General features: G+C 48.9%; 1 protein-coding gene across 7 annotated transcripts in view; it reads right to left on the bottom strand.

Moving 5' to 3' along the window:
* SMARCA2 (SWI/SNF related, matrix associated, actin dependent regulator of chromatin, subfamily a, member 2) overlaps positions 1 to 15711 on the bottom strand; it is a 180441-nt gene extending 164730 nt beyond the window's left edge. For 2 of the 7 annotated variants that reach the window (XM_058695783.1, XM_058695789.1), the window contains exons 1-2: positions 15577 to 15710; positions 882 to 1142 (exon numbers count right to left, since the gene is read on the bottom strand). In XM_058695783.1, coding sequence (XP_058551766.1) covers positions 882 to 1106 — 225 coding nt within the window. In that variant the 5' untranslated portion in view covers positions 1107 to 1142; positions 15577 to 15710. Of the gene's footprint in view, positions 1 to 881; positions 1143 to 4392; positions 4499 to 13184; positions 13453 to 13758; positions 14175 to 14749; positions 14889 to 15576 lie in introns of those variants that run through there. The other 5 variants (XM_058695790.1, XM_058695787.1, XM_058695786.1 and 2 more) reach the window with 5 other exon arrangements.
* Between the last annotated feature and the right edge of the window lie 232 nt (positions 15712 to 15943).

Genomic DNA, 15943 nt, shown 5'->3' with positions numbered 1-15943 from the left:
GTCGTCTACCTGTGACGACATCCAAAAAGGGGATGGAAAACCTCTATGTGTCTCATCGGGTACAGCCCTGAGGTCACGTGCTGTGGCCTCACTGATTTCCACTGGCTAGTAGAGCAAACTCCCACAGGCCCTTGCTGGCTTTCTCCAAAGGCTGCTCTCCCTTCTCTGCATCTCCCTCAAAGGCCTGATGCCAAGTTGTACTGATAAGATCATCCCTGCAGCAACAATCCAAGCCTCATAAACAGAAGATTATTATAACCCTAGTCCAGAAACGAACAGATAGGGACCTGCACTCTGCAAACTCCCAGCCCTCTTCCAAAATCAGAGTAAAGCCACTTGACACGGGGATAGCATAGTGCATTTTAGGGATTCCCGAGAAACTATTTTATTTCGATACAGTCTTTTAAAAACATCCCTTAGGAAATGACTTGTTTTCTTTTCACTCTGTGGGATCTTTTTTTTTTTAAATAAATGTCAACATTTTTAGGGAAGGGTCAATTTCAATACCTCCATTCACGGATGATATGTTATTTAACATCTACGGTTGGAAAAGAACCAAGACTCGCTCACTAATACACTTACTCACCAGGCCAAGGTACCTGCAACCTACAAATCACAGACTGTCAGAACTGCATATTCTATCTAGTCTTTTGCGAAAACCCAAGATCTGATCTTCCTGTACAACATCTGTAACAATAAAAAGAGCCTCAGAACATATGTTTTTAATAACATACAAGATAAAACAGAGTCCTAGCTTGATTCTCTTGTTAACAATAGTAGGGGAAAAAAAAAAGAGAGAGATAGAGAGAAGGGGGGGTTATCAGGGATATTAGCCATCCATGACTCAGAAGACAAGAGTGAACAAGAAAATGAACTCTTACCTTATGCATTTGATGTATGCCTTCCTGCGGGAAGTCGGCAGACCCCATTGTTGGCATAGGGTGTGAGACACTGGGAGGTCCGGGACTCGGCCCCATCATACTGTGGACAGAACCTGGGGATGGTCCGGGTCCTGGACTAGGTCCAAGAATTGGTCCAGGAGAGGGTCCGGGCCCTGGCGAGGGCCCTGGATGGGGCATCGCGCCAGGGTCTGTGGGCGTGGACATCTACTTCTCCTGTCTCTGCCAGTCAGTAGAGTGATACTGCGTTGGAAAGAAGAAAAGAGAAAGGAATGTCTTAAGCATGATGTTGAGATCAGAATGAAACAGTTGTTAGTATTTGATGGTGCCATTTCTGTAACAAACATCAAACAGAACTGCCCTGTCTCGTCCAGATGTTTGAGTGAGTGTGATATATATCCATCTGCCCTAGTCTTTATGAAGACCACTTGTTTAAAAGGAAAAAAAAAGAACACTCTAAATGATTCCCCAGAAAGATATAAATCATCTAAGATACAAAAAAGACTCACTGGAGAAACTCAAATTTAACACATAAGCAGAATTCTAAACAAGTTTGAAATTTATTACCGAAGTCAACAGATGCTGTTCATTACTTACTGGCTTGGGCACCTGACGAGTCATTAACCCCCCAAAGCCAGTAAAATATAAAACCCCTAAGAAAGTTTTCATAATCAAGACACGTTTTCATAAGTAAATGAGCATTCGAAACTTCACAGAGAACCCCAGATAGTTAAAAGGAGAAAGAAGTACAATTTCAGAAACTGACAGTGAAAGGGAATGCCCGTTGGGGGGCGAGGGAGAAGCGGGGGTTGCCCGGGTCAAATGGATAGATGGGTCCAAATACCCAACATGTCACAACCACCGGCTGAGACCGAAATGCAGTGTCGGCACATGTACCAAAACAGCTCCGTGCCCGGCACCGAGCAAGCAGCCAGTCCTCATGCAGCCTTATCTTCCCCACCACCTCCGCCGTACCAGAAGCGATCAGAAGAAACAGTTTAAACTGTGGTTCCTCCTGCCAGCTAAGTAACTGCCGACCACTTGGAGAGTTGAGGCCACACATTCATCCTCAGCTTCTCTGTGGTCCCAGATTCCCAACAAGAGTCATCCATGACTACTGGATCGGGCCCAGCACAGACTAGGTGTGGAAATTCCGGGGCTCTGATTTCGGCAAACAGTCCATCACCCACACTCCAAGATTTCTTGGCATCCTCCCCCCTCCCTGGGGAAATGCCTCACGGTGTGGGTACATCTCACATCTTGGAAAGGAGCCAAAACGAGCAAATACGCTGTTTCCCAGATTCCGATGGACATCAATGAAGACCACTGGTGAGAGGAAATGTGACACTGGACCTTTCGTTATTGGGGCCCGTGCACCTGTACATGCAAACACTTTTCTGCTCTCAGATAACCTCCCAGAACACAGAATGAGACACCCTAAGTGAATTTGCTTACCCACTGCTTAGCGGCAGGGGTGGAATTAACCATAGGGGCCCAGGCACTCACAGCCAGGGTATTTCCACGCGGTGAAATGAGGTTAAAGGGGAAACACATCGAAAAGCCACATTAGTTCCATTCTTAGCTTCCTGCTTGCTTTCACCTCCTGCTAAATCACTGGAATGCAAGGGTCTTGCTCTTCTGCACTCCTCTGTGTCCCCGCATGTAGGAAGTGCTCAATAAAAAAGAGACGTAGTAGTGCCTGGGTGGTTTGGTCAGTTGAGCATCTGACACTTGGTTTCAGCTCAGGTCATGATCTCACAGTTCGTGGGTTCGAGCCCCACCTCGGGCTCTGTGCTGAAAAGCTCAGAGCTTATTTGGGATTCTGTCTCTCCCTCTCTCTTCCCCTCCCCTGCTCATGCTCTCTCTCTCTCTCTCTCTCTCTCTCAAAATGAATAAATAAACTTTATAATATTAATAATTAAAAAAAAAGTGTGAATAAACAGCCCAGGAATGCCAGGAGCAAAGTATTAACAGAGTCAGTTATTTTATAAATAAAAATTAGAGAGTAATCTGTGCCTGAGCTATGTTCACACAAAGAGATCCAAGGAGTGTAGGCAAGAATTTAAGCCATTCTGATAAATGAATTAGGGCCAAAACAGGGAGCAGTGGGAGGCTACCTGGGAGTGATTGTAACAGTATTTTGCTGATCCAAGACGGGACTCAGAACCCAGTTGAAGTGGTTTCTAAAACAACAGGGAAGCTTCAAGGGTGAATTATAGCCTTGGATCCACTAGAGAGCCAAATGTTATTATTTATTCTTTGTGATTAACAAAGCAGGCGGAAGTAACTGTTTTTTGGTTTTGGTGTTTTTTTTTGCATGCCACTCCCTCACATATACACTGGTCCAGTCAGCATTTTAAATTTAGGAAGCTGACGTCAATTCAGAGGTACTACAAGTTATAATGTTCTTTCATGTATGTCAGCAAACTAATACACCCCTTTATTTTTTAGTGAATAAAAGGAAATTGCTTACTTCCTGTTATGGTTTACCTTGAAATGGGCTTCAATAGCTGTTACCGTAACCTACCCCAAGTCTGAACAATGAAGATACAAATGCTCGGCCAGGAGCCCCACTTTCCACGTTTCACGTTTTGATCTACGTTCTCCCGAAATACTGCTCTGTTCATATGTGGTGGCCTTCATCTGGGAATGTGGCGGAATGCTGGGATTATACTTGTATACTGCCCCATAAAAATGCTCCTCATTTTTTGTTAAAGGAAACTACGAAAAGCCTCTTAAAGGGGAAAAGAGATAAGAAAAGGGGACGGAAAAGTACTGGGTGTTTAAGTAGAATGTTAACAGGGGAACGTGTCGTGGGGGAAACTTTTCTAATCAGAAGAGAACCTTCCAAGGCAGGGGCCTGATGCATGTTGTCCGTGAGACAGCACAGGTCAACGAAAGAAAATAGCTGTGAGCCACTGCGGAGTTTAAGAGATGAGGGCCCTTGTACCCTGAGAAGGGAGGGCAGGAATCTGCACAACCACACAACCTGGATGGGATACTCTGGCTGTTCCGCAGGCACCGGGTGTCCAAAGATCCAGAGAGGCAGATGCTCGTCTTCCCGTTCCAGGACCGTCACCAACTGCAGGGCCCTGGGCAGAGTGCTTTTCCTCTGCAGTCTTTCTGGTTCCTCTTAGCTTGAGAAAGGAGGATCTCCAGGCTCCCCCCAACCTGCCTGTGCAGGACTCGAAGCACCTCAAAGATTTCTGCAATCCTGTATGCAGTGGCCTTCATGAGGGTCCCTCCAAGGGCCGAAACTGGGCTGTCCCAGGACTCCTGCCTGGCCACCAGCACGCAGGTATAATACTGCAGAGGAGTGACTCTCCAAGAGGAGGCCGTAGCCCTGGCCCCTTCTCCCTCCCTCCTCGTTTCTGCTGGCACCTTTATGGCACACCTCGAGAGGACCTAACTAGACTTTCCCACAGCGCAAAGCAACTCGCGGGGTGTACACTACAAAGCCATTCAGCTCTCAGGAAGAGGCGCGGGTTATTACCAAAGTCACTGTGGTTAAGGTTTGAAGTCCAGTGTCGGCCAACTCAGCGTCTCCTTCACCAACATTGCCACGGGTATCCCTCGGAATGGACCCCCTTTCTTTCCGCTTCAAAGCACTGATGACAGGATGCCCACAGGCAGGGATGGGGGTGGGCCCAGCCGGGTTTGGGGGGGGAGGGGGGAAGGGACGGCTCAGCTCACCTTGATAGGTTGGAGTGACAGGTCTCTGCTCAGACTCTGCTGTTATTTTGTGTTGGGGGGGGCGGGTAGAGAGGGGAGAGGTGGACACTGTCACGGAAAAGCACAGCATGTTCCACAATTACGTGGCTGATACAATGAAGGAAACGTGTCTGGGGTGCGGGGACAGGGTAAGGCACAGGGGCAGTCCCCATGCACATGTGCACGCACTGCGGAGGAGGGAGGAGTCCCCTGTCCTCCATGTAATGCACTCCCCAGAGGGCCGGCCGCTGTGTTCTTGGCCAAGACATCAGACCCTGTCTTTTCTGTGTCCTGACCCTGCCTTTACAACGGGGGAGTGTGTGTTTTTAAAATAAAAGTCTTCAGAGCTTCGCAAAGCTGCAGTTACCACAGACACCTTCCCTCAGCCCCAACCTCCTCCCTCTCCCCTGAGCTGAAAGTCCCAGCACAGCCATGAGCAGATTAAATAGGAATTCAACTCCAAGGAACTCTAAGCGTTGCCAGCCTAACTGTGACAACCACGACAAAATATGTACCTTACTGTCGTACCGCAATCAACCAGGATACCAATGACCGCCCCCCTTGGGGTCATATTTAAAGGCACCCGCAAGGGCTTTGCAGTAATGTTAGCAACTTCAATTGAGGATACATTTTTGTCACATCCCCAAGGAAAAGATGAGGGCGGGAAGTCAGGAAGGGACCATGCGGCTTGCCCAAAGAAGTCACGTCTGTAAGGAGAGCTTTCTATCTCTAGCCCCAACCCGGGACTGAGCCACGGGACCCATCAGGCAAGGCCATCCAGCAGGGTGGAGGGCTTCCACTGGGGCCCCCCCAGAGCAATGCAACAATGTGCAGGCAGGCAAAGAGAAGGGCGTGGAAGGGGAGGGATATTTTGCAGGCAGGGCTCAGGATTTGGCTGTGATGATCCATCAATCTAGGAAGGGAGAGACAGGAGAAGCCGCAGGAATCATAGGAGGTGGAGTCATGAATTAAGGAGGCTGGTGACGTCCAATCAAACAGCCAGAGGGCCTCCTGTCCTCAATCTCCAAAGGGCATGAGGCAGGTAAGATGTAGGAAAAGGCCCAAGGGCTGACCCCAAGGCTCTGCAAGTCTGATAGGGAAACAAGACTTATCCTTAAAGAGCAGTGAGAGGGGGGGGAAAAAAAAACAAAAACAAAGGGGAGCTCCTGCAAAACAAGAAGGGGTATAGCCAAGGCTGTCCAGAGCAGTCACAGGACAGGAGGGCAGGCCTGTAGGGTGGAGGGAGGAAGGAAGAGAGGATCAGGGGAGGCTTCCCGAGAAGGTGACATTTCAGCTAGGCCTTGAAAAAAAAAAAAAAAAGAAGTATGAATGAATGAGGAACAAACCAACGAACGAATGAATGTTTCCTAGATACTTTTGTTTTCTAGTCACGAAAGGGTTTGGGGGCAAAAAAACCACATCGACTAGACAGCACCCCTTACATAACTCTTTACCAAATGCGATAAGGAACCGTTTTCAAATCCAGCAGCACATCTTTCTCACGGCTGGGCTGACAGAAAGGCTGGGGTACGGGTCAAAGGTAGAATATTAGAAATAAAAATCAGGCCCAGTTCACATCCCCGAGAGCAGCTCTGGTCTTTTTAAAGTTTTCTGGCTGTTAACGGGAGAACTACAAGGCTCAGGAGATAGTTAAGATAAGAGTTCTTTTTATGTCTGTTTGCTGATTCAGAACATCTCCTGACCTGAAGGGCTTCTCGTTTTCTGTGTAGCTTTCTCCATGAAGGGATTGATAATTCCCCTACAAGAAGTAACAACATTTCTCCAACTGGAGCACAGAGCGCTGCCATTCTTAACGGGGAAGGGGGGGCGGGGGCGCAGGGCAGGGAGAGAACAGCAGGGAAGATAAAGGAAATAAATCTTCCAGAAGTTTCTTTTTCAGAGACCAAGGTTGCCTGGATAGACAGTGAAACATTACCAAAGCCCTCCTGCTTCTGGGTCTGGGACAGGCAACTTTAAACAGTGTGCGGCATGATTTGCACCACCATGAAAACCGTGCTGGGCTTGAAGTTAAACATGACTCATACTTGGGGCGCCTGGGTGGCTCAGTCGGTTAAGCGTCCGACTTCAGGTGGGTCACAATCTCATGGTCTGTGAGTTCGAGCCCCGCGTCAGGCTCTGGGCTGATGGCTCAGAGCCTGGAGCCTGCTTCCGATTCTCTGTCTCCCTCTCCCTCTGCCCCTCCCCTGTTCATGCTCTGTCTCTCTCTGTCCCAAAAATAAATAAAGGTTAAAAAAAAAAAAAAAAAAAAAAAAAAAAAACCATGACTCGTACTGGACCCAAAACTCTAGAAGAGCGTAGGAAACATTTTTCTCCCAGGGCTTCCTGTCAGTTTCCCATTCAAAGTTGAATATGTTTGAAAAAGTGGTTGGATTTGGGGTGCCTGGGTGGCTCAGTCGGTTAAGCATCCGACTCTTGATTTGGGCTCAGGTCATGATCTCACGGTTTGTGAGTTCGAGCCCTGAGTTGGGCTCTGTGCTGATAGTGCAGAGCCTGCTTGAGTCTCTCTCTCTCTCTCTCTCTCTCTCTCTCTCTCTTTCTCTCTCTCTTCCTCTCTATCTCCCTCTCAAAATAAATAAATGAACTTTTAAAAAGTTAAAAAAACAAAATTAAATAAAACGTGGCTGGATTAAAAAAAACTGCTCTGTTTGTCAGGCTTCTGTGAACCCTTCCGTCCTTTGGTCAAGGAAACAGGTTAGGATGTTAGCTGCTGCCCTCCCTTCAAATAACCTGCTTTGGGACCATCCTTGCCCAGAGTCAGACCTGGAAAAGTCTCTATGGCAGCTCTGTGCGAGAGAGGGACAGAAGATCACACAAACACTGTAGCGTCTAATTACTGCCCCACCATCCTCGGAGCCACACTCAACAGGAACCTGGCTCTTAACATTATCACCTTGCACATCCTGCTGAGTCGCCTTCTTCCGACAGCCTACCTGGGATACAATCCCAAGACCTCCTCCGTGAGGACAGCCAACATTTCCACAAAGGACAAAGTCTTTAAAGGAGGGTGCCTGCTTCTGAGAAAACCCAAAGTACACAGAAGAAGTCCCTCAACAACAAAAGCACTTCAGCAGAACATCCTTCTAAGCCAGGACCCATGTCCATCGGCAGGCATAAAGGTTATCGTGAATTACGGTCGTTTCTAACACTCAGTTGAACCTGAAGGGCTAGGCAATCAGTCAAAACCAAACCGACAAAAACTAGTTTCACAGCAGGCCACTGTGAAATGTATTAGCTTGTATATACCTTACAGGTGCAAACCATCCTTCCTAGGTTCTCTTAGGCCCGTTTGCGAGGCAACCTCGGTTGGGATGCTGCTAGGAATCAATGATAGCCACTTCCTGCTCTGTCTGCTAAGATAATTTTATTAGTACATTAAACACCTAAGAGTCGGAAATAGATATTTTACAAACTCTTCTCGCTGAGATGGCACACTTGGACTTCGCAGTAAAACTCGACTCTTATTCGCTGAACAGACCCCAGGTTTGTGACGGATGGGTTTTAATATGCCCTGACTTTCTCAGTAGCAACAAAAGTTCAAGAAGGAGCCCTTCAAGTTCACTGCAATTAAAATGGACAATGGCTGTTTACACGCTAACATGCCATTAAAAAAAAAAAAATTGCCACATAGCTCATTTGAGCTGTTCAAGTTTCAGGTTCTGCATCTACAAAAAAATAGGCAAAAGAGTCGCCAGCTACAACCACAATTTTGATATAAATCAAGTAAAAGATATGCTACCTTGTGAGCTGGGGTGTAAAAATGTGCATTATCACGAGGATCCTTTTAATGGCTTCAATTCCCACCCTGGACTTGAATCCACATGTGAATCTGCAATATTTTCCATCATGAATTCCCTGCTCAAAACTTCTGAGACAAGCCTCCAACCCATACTGGATAATCTTATCCCTATGGATTTATCCCTATGGATAATTCACCATCCCTAACGTTGTCTTCCGCAAATCCTCCCTGGCTGGAACCTCTTTCTCTGACAAACGGTCTCTTCTCAGGTCAAATGTCTTCTCATGGAGTCTTCAGACCGGTGTCTGTGAGCTCTGGATTTTCCTCTGATGATCAGCAGCCCACCTCCTCCACCCTTACCCTCCTCTGGTCATAAGGCTACCCCATCTCAAAGACCTTATCTATCCCCTAGACCCATCACAGCTCACCCTGACCTCTCCCTGCGTCATGGGGTCTGCGCAGTTGACCTTATGTTATTCAATAGCTTGTCACGTTCAGGTACATTCTTTAAAACACAAATTCTCAATTGTACATTGTTTACTTTTTACGGAATTATGGGCTTTGCTTAATAGCATTTGAGCACATGTATAAATACAGTGTGGCAGCAAAGTACAGAAGAGTTGCAGATACTGCAAAGCTAAACACGCGCCCACTTCAAAAGCACCGGGGGAAGAGGGGGGCGGACGTTGGTCGTGTACACTGAATTTCCAAGTTCAATGACTTATGTCCCAGTGGGATGCTAACAACTGGAATACACAACATGAAGGAGGTAAAGAAATATACAGTCATCCTAAACAAGAAAAACACAATCCAAACACAAAATGATAAGGGAATCTCCTTGGACTGCTGTTAACCTACAAAACAATGTACCTCGATCTTTTTTGCTCAGAGACATTTTGTCTATTTTTAAATGACTTAAATTTCCCAATTCGGAATTCCGCTTTTTAAAAGAGGGGAGGAGGGGCGGAGTTATAATTATATTTAATGGTTTTGAAACTTCAAATTTGTTTCTATTCTGTGGACGCCACTCAACACTTCACAAAAGGGTCAGCCCGAATTGAAATTAGTTCGGTTTCCAAAAAGTTTCTAATGCATCAGTGCTTGCAAAGCAGTGGATGATGTCTTGGTATGAGACCGAAGCTTAAGTTGATGCTTCCACACCTAAAAATACAACAGAATATTGTGATTTTTAAAGGTTTTACATCATACAGGCATATGGCCTGATTATAACTGTCTGAATGTTCTGAAAGTCTTGCATATGAAGATATCATCACAATTCATAGTTAGCTTCAATTAAAGAATCACATATTATAAATCCAGAAGTCCAGAAGGGCACCACTTACATCAGTATCTGAGTCAAAAATCCCGTATTCCGTATCTACATCATCATTCCAAATGAGAGAATTAATGAGTTATTCGCTCATAATTAAGATTAAATGATGTTTATATTCAACACCCTAAAGACCGAGCTACATAGCTGCTGAATTTCATCAGCTCTATTATATGTTTTGCTAAGGTATAATTATTCAAGCATCTTTGACTGTATCTTTAAAACTTGCATCTTTAAAACTTACATTTGACTGTATCTTTTTAAAATTTTTTTAATGTTTATTTTTGAGAGAGAGAGAGAGAGAGCGAGCACAAGCAGGGGAGGGCAGAGAGAGAGGGGGAGACACAGAATCTAAAGTAGGCTCCAGGCTCCAAGCTGTCAGCACAGAGCCCAACGCAGGGCTCGAGCTCACAGACTGAGATCATGACCTGAGCCGAAGTTGGATGCTCAACCGACTGAGCCACCCAGGCGCCCCAAATTTGACTGTATCTTTAAAATCTCTAATGTACCCTGAATGCTTTCAAGGAAAAGTACTCTATTAACATGAGAGAAAATAAAGTCATCATAAACAATAAGATTGTAAAGTTTTCCAAACCCAGGTTGCAAGATCCCCTTTAACTTGGCTGATAAATACATCAAAATAAATATGCTATCTTTCATAATGACTCTGGCAGAACTGAGGTTTAGACTTCTATATTCCCTGGTAAACATAAAGTCATGGCTTTCTATGTAGCAAAAAAGAAACATCTCAGGCCTTCCTAAATACTCTACCAAATAACTTCACCACCATCTGTATTTTCTGTTCCCAACTCCTTATAGAATGACCCTTTTATAACTGGCTAGAGACTAAAGTTCCATAATACAAACCCTTCCAAAGATGACAGAAAATTCAGCCTCCTCTGTTGGTCTGACACAATCTACCTAACACAGTTAAGGACAAGGAGTGATCCAAAAGATAATTCTTTCACATTTAAAAAAAAAAAAAAAAAAAAAAAAGTGACAAGAGGAAATCAGAAGTCGCTCCCAAATATGGCTTTCCCATTAGGGAAATTTTCTCATCTGTTCACCAGAAATGCCACAGAAGAGAAATGTGACTCATATACAGGGAGTTTTCCAAGTCCACTCATGTTAAGCAACAAACCGTCCATGGCTTCCCTTAAAATCATCTTGACCACAAGCAGTGAAACTCAGAACTCACGCTGGTTGAAATCAGGTCCTACGAACACTCCCCCCGATAGCGCGAGGTGAGGGCAAACACCGCCTAGCACTGTATTTGTGATAATTCAGTTGTTCTCATGGCAGCATGTCAAGATGTCACAAATCGTGATTTATTATTTCTCTGGGGTATCAAAAAGCTGCTGACCTAGGGGAGTTTGACAAACAAAGGCCTTGTTTACAAAGGAAGACTTCTAAAGGGGGGGAAAAAAGGGCCATGAAAACACTGGAGGACACTACCACTTTTATAATTTATGGAAGTTTTCTCTTTTATGGTCTTGCTCTAATACATAATAAGCCTTTAAAATGAAATGTCGAAAATACTACAGTAATATGAGGGGCATCACAATTGTCTCCTGGAAAGAATGGAATGTGCTTTTATACTGGCCTGTAAATGACTTATCTGAATCAAAGAAAAAAAGTTTTAAAATAATTATTTGCCAAACTGTTACTTTCCAGTTATGCTGCCAGAAATATCTGAAACAGAATTCAAGCATTAAGGGTATAATACAAGCAGGGACACTTTTTTTTTTTTTTTTTTTTTTTGTCAATTCCAAGCCTCAGGTGTTGGTCAAAGCACTTTTCAAGAAACTTGACGAGAAATGCTCAAAAACCACTTTAAAACCGAACAAAAGAAAAGATCTAAAGCTGCTTTGAACACACTCTTGCGGTGAATATTTTCTGAGACGCCACAGTGCAGCTAGTCGTGGTGCTGGGATGTAACTGATGTCACTCATAAGAGAAAGCCTGCATTGAAGGAAGAACTCCCTCACCTCTGACAATTCTTCAAGGGTTCTGATAATCCAAACTCCTAATTTATTTCACAATGTTCTTTACCCATAAGGCATCTCTTTTTAATGCCTCCAACAAGGGAAATGGACCGCGGTGTCCAGGTCTGGGGTTTGTTTCTCTGTCCACGGCAATAAATATCTTTGGTACCTAATAGGTAGCTCCAAATCCTCTCTTCTCCAGTCGCAAACATTTGAGTTGTCAGGGAGCTTAAAAAAAAAAAAAAAAAAAAAAAGTCCAGGAGAATAAAAGCGCAATTAGATCCCTAAAAGAGAAAGTGTGTCTTGATTTGCATAACAATGACCCAACTTGGATTCAAACCTGCCACACCTCTTAACACTTAACCAGTGTGCTAAAAGTAGGCTGGAAGCTTACCAAGTCTAGTGTTGGCAAACAAGCCTGGGACAGTGGCCCCCCCAAATTACTGATGGAAAATATTACTGAAATATTTGAATGTGTATATAGAAGTGTAGATACACACACATAATATTGGGCATGGCTTTGATTTTAGTACAGCTCTCAGGGCCTTCTGAGTCTTAGGTGGTTAGACAGAAATTTTCTTCTACCCAACAAGCCAGCAACAATCTTTCTGTTCATACAGGCATTCTGCTCCCACAAGCATGAAACAACCAGGTGTAAATAAAAAAGTCCTTTGAAATGGAAGTTTAAAATTTAACTCTGCTGCTCATGACGCACAGACGTTAAAAATAACCACTCCATGCAGTAGACAAACGTGTACCCTTAATGCCTTCCTTATGCTCTAACATTACACATACTTAGGAATACAGTCTACCTAATGACCGGAGCACAATGATGACACCTCTCCATAAAGGTATTAACCCCGGTGGCTTTGTTGTTTCCAAAGCACCAACGTCCATCAGATTAGGGAGGAAGGAAAAAAGGCGAAACCTTGCAAAACTCTCCCAAAAGTTATATAAACAAAGGAGGGGAGAAGCCCAATGTGGGCTTTTGCACCCATGTGCTACCAAAATTACATAACACCCGGCGCAGACATTAAAGAAGGAATGGATTCTGCACAACACCCCCACTTTCCTCGACTCCCAAGCCCGTGTCCTTCTCTTATGAAATCCAAACGCCTGGCAAGACCAAATGGACGACTTTGAATATTTATTTTATTGCTGGAGTAAATCCTGCGAGAGTTGGGAGGCACGTTTAGGCCCAAAGTTTGAATGTGCAACAGCCCCAGGGCGCAGCGACTCCACTCGCCGGACCCGGAGGAGAAAGAACTGACAAGCGACAGCACCCAGCAAGGCCTTCTTCTCCTTGCCCCTTACGGTGCTTCCCGCTGGAAAGTTTTCCACGCGATCGATCGGAGGGCGAGGAGCCCGCTTCCCGCCCCCCCTCACCCCCCTCCGCCTGCCTGACTTTGCAGGAAAGGCAAGCCGGGAGACCAGAGGGGGCCGGCTGGGAAAGAGCTGGAAAGCTCGGCACTCAGCGGGCGGCGCCGGCGCAGGCTCCTTACCTGGGGGACGCGGAACAAAAAGAGGAGCGGGGCTCGCCGAGCCTGCGGCGGCGGCGCGGGCGGAGCGGGTCTCCCCGCCGGAGCCCTAGGCCCGCGCCCGAGCCCGCGGCCCGGCCCCCACCGCCGCCGCCGCCGCTTCCTCCCTCGCGCGCGTCATGTCACGGCGATCAAACATGTCTGTGTGCGCTTCGCTGCTGTGACTTCCTGATTCTCCGCCGCTCGCGCGCGCACACTCACACTCACACTCGCAGCCACACGCACACGCCACCCCCACCAGCCTCCGCCACCAAACCTCGCCTGGTCCTCCCCGGGCTCCCGGCGGCTGCCGGCGCCTCTGCTCGCGACGCACTGGCCCTGGCGCGCACAACACACACTCACACTCACGCGCAGACACACTCGCGCCGGCCCCGAAGGCGCGGAGACGCGAGCTGCGGGAGCTCGCCGCCCCCTCCCACCCCTCTCCCTACTTAGCCGCCCTGCCAAACTTTTTTTTTTTTTTCCTGCCTGATCCGTGTCCAACTTCCCTCCACCCCCACCCCCCCACCCCCAGCAGTCCGGCCTGCCCCGCGCTCACCAGGATCCGCCGCAAGCTGCAACCCGGATAAAAATAATAATGCAATCCAGGCGGCGGAGGCAGGGGCGAGCGCGAAGACACTGGCAGGAGGCGATTTCCCCGCGTGTACCGGAAACCGGCCGAGTGCCGGGACCGGGGCGCGGATGTCCCCTGGAGCCCGCACTGCTGCGCCCCGCCCCGCGCGGTGCAACTGCGCCCAGGCGGCGAGGCCTGGTGCGGGGCACCCGGAGCACCAGGCTCGGTGTGTGCCCGAAGCCGTAGGGAGCCTAGGGGCTGGCACGCCGGACCGGTTATTTGGGGAAGTGCATCGCGACACCTTTGCAGATGGCATGGCCCTGTTTTGCAACGCAAACGGGAGGAGGGAAGACGGCCGGATGGAGGGGGAGAACAGAGGAAGGGGTAAACCAGGTTGGGATGGGAATAAAGCAAACTCGAAAGCAGGGAGCGAGAAGGAAGGGGTGCGTGTCATCGTTGGGAGGAGGCTCCCACCCGGTCTCCCCGCCTCCCGCCCTCGCCACCCCCTCCCTCCTCCCCCGCCCCCCCGCAGCCCTTCCCCTTCTCCGGCGAACGCCACCACTGCTGCCCTGGTGCGCGCGGGTCCTGTTTGTGACAGTCAGGCAGAGAGGATTATCCGGATCATGGCCTCCCGGCCCGCAGCCACGGTGGCTCTGCCGGGCCCCAGCGCGCCCCTAGCACCCGGACGATCGCGGGCGACCCACGCCCGAGGTTCCCGCGGTTCAAGCTAGGGGAGGACGCCAAGCAAAAGAAAACAAACCCCGGGAGGGGGAGGGCAGGGTAACTGAGCCCGGCGGGCACCTCCGACCTCCTTCTTTGGGGCCTCCCCCCTCCGTACCAGCAGTGCGGCCCGGGCAGGACACCCCGAACTTCAACACCCGAGCCCGCGCGGCCGCCAGGTACCAGGGGCAGGGACGTCTCCGCAGAGCCCCGGGCGCAGCCCCCCGATAGCCGCTTTGCCTAAAGGCCTGCCTACCGGTCAGCGTCTTCATCCCCGCCCGAGGGAACCCGCAAACTGGAGGTGACACCTCCGATCCGGCACGCACCGGCCCCGCGGCGTGGCGTCCGCCTCTTCGGCGCGCCAGCTCCGGCTTCTCCCGCCGAGATCCGCTCGCGTCTCGGCAACCGGAGCCCTTTAAACAAGTCCCCGGGAAGCGGGTGGCAGCAGCGTTCGTTGGCGCCCCGCCGCCAGCCCGGGCACCTCGCCCTCCTCTCTCGCTCCCCTTCCAACTCTTCCGGGGAGGACTCCTCGGGGTGAACTGTCGCCTTTCCATCCTCCTCCCGGGTCCTCCAGCCTTTCCCCTCCTCTGTGCCCCCTCCCCCAGCTAAGTGGATGGGGGGATTGCAACCTTGTGGATAGAGTGTGTGTGTGTGTGTGTGTGTGTGTGTGTTGCAACCTTGAGTTGGCAGCGCGTCGCTGACTGCCTACCTAGGGTCAAGGCTGTGGTTTGTTGGGATTTCCCCCCCTCCCTCGCCTCCTTGAAGTAGTAATTATTACTGTTATTATTAGAACAGCAAGGTTCGGTTGAAACTTTCCCGTTTCTTCCACCGCCGCCCGGGAGCTGTCGTTAGAGCATTCCACCTGAGGCCCGCGGGGAGGAGGCGGGCTTTTTTTGTTGTTGTTGTGGCGGTTGGCCCGCCTGTTTGTTTTGGTCTCCGTGCATGCACAATAAATAATAATTAGGATAATAATGAATAATCCCCGGCGAAGGCGGCGCGGTGCCGGAGGGGTTTGTGCGGCGGCTGCAGCCAGGAGGCCGGAGGGAGGGGAAAGAGGAGAAAGGAGTTGTAAGTTATATTTACCTTGCTCGCGAGGAGTGTGCTGGCTGAATCTCTTCCCTCTCTGAGTCACCCAGAGTACAGAAACAGAGGGAGAGAGGACTAGATTATGAATATGACTTCATTGATGACAGCCATCCCCTCCTCTTCCTAAACTCGGGCTCCGCCCCGCGTCCCACCCTCGCCGCCTCCACGGGCGCCGGAAGACGCGCCGCAGTTGGCCCCGCGCGCCGCTCCTCCCTGCCCGCCCGGACGCGGGTTGGCGGGACGCGCCTGTCACTCGCCCCGCTCAGCGACTCCGGGAGCTCGGGGGAAGGAGGGGGCGGTGTGCAAGAATGTGGATCGAGACGGCTCTACTGTATGCGTGGATCCGTGTGTGTCTGCAAGGCGC

This window comes from Neofelis nebulosa, chromosome 12, assembly GCF_028018385.1.
Source record: "Neofelis nebulosa isolate mNeoNeb1 chromosome 12, mNeoNeb1.pri, whole genome shotgun sequence".
NCBI lineage: Eukaryota > Metazoa > Chordata > Mammalia > Carnivora > Felidae > Neofelis > Neofelis nebulosa.
The sequence above is the reverse complement of the archived record's forward strand: the minus strand, read 5'-3'. Positions and strand labels throughout refer to the sequence as shown.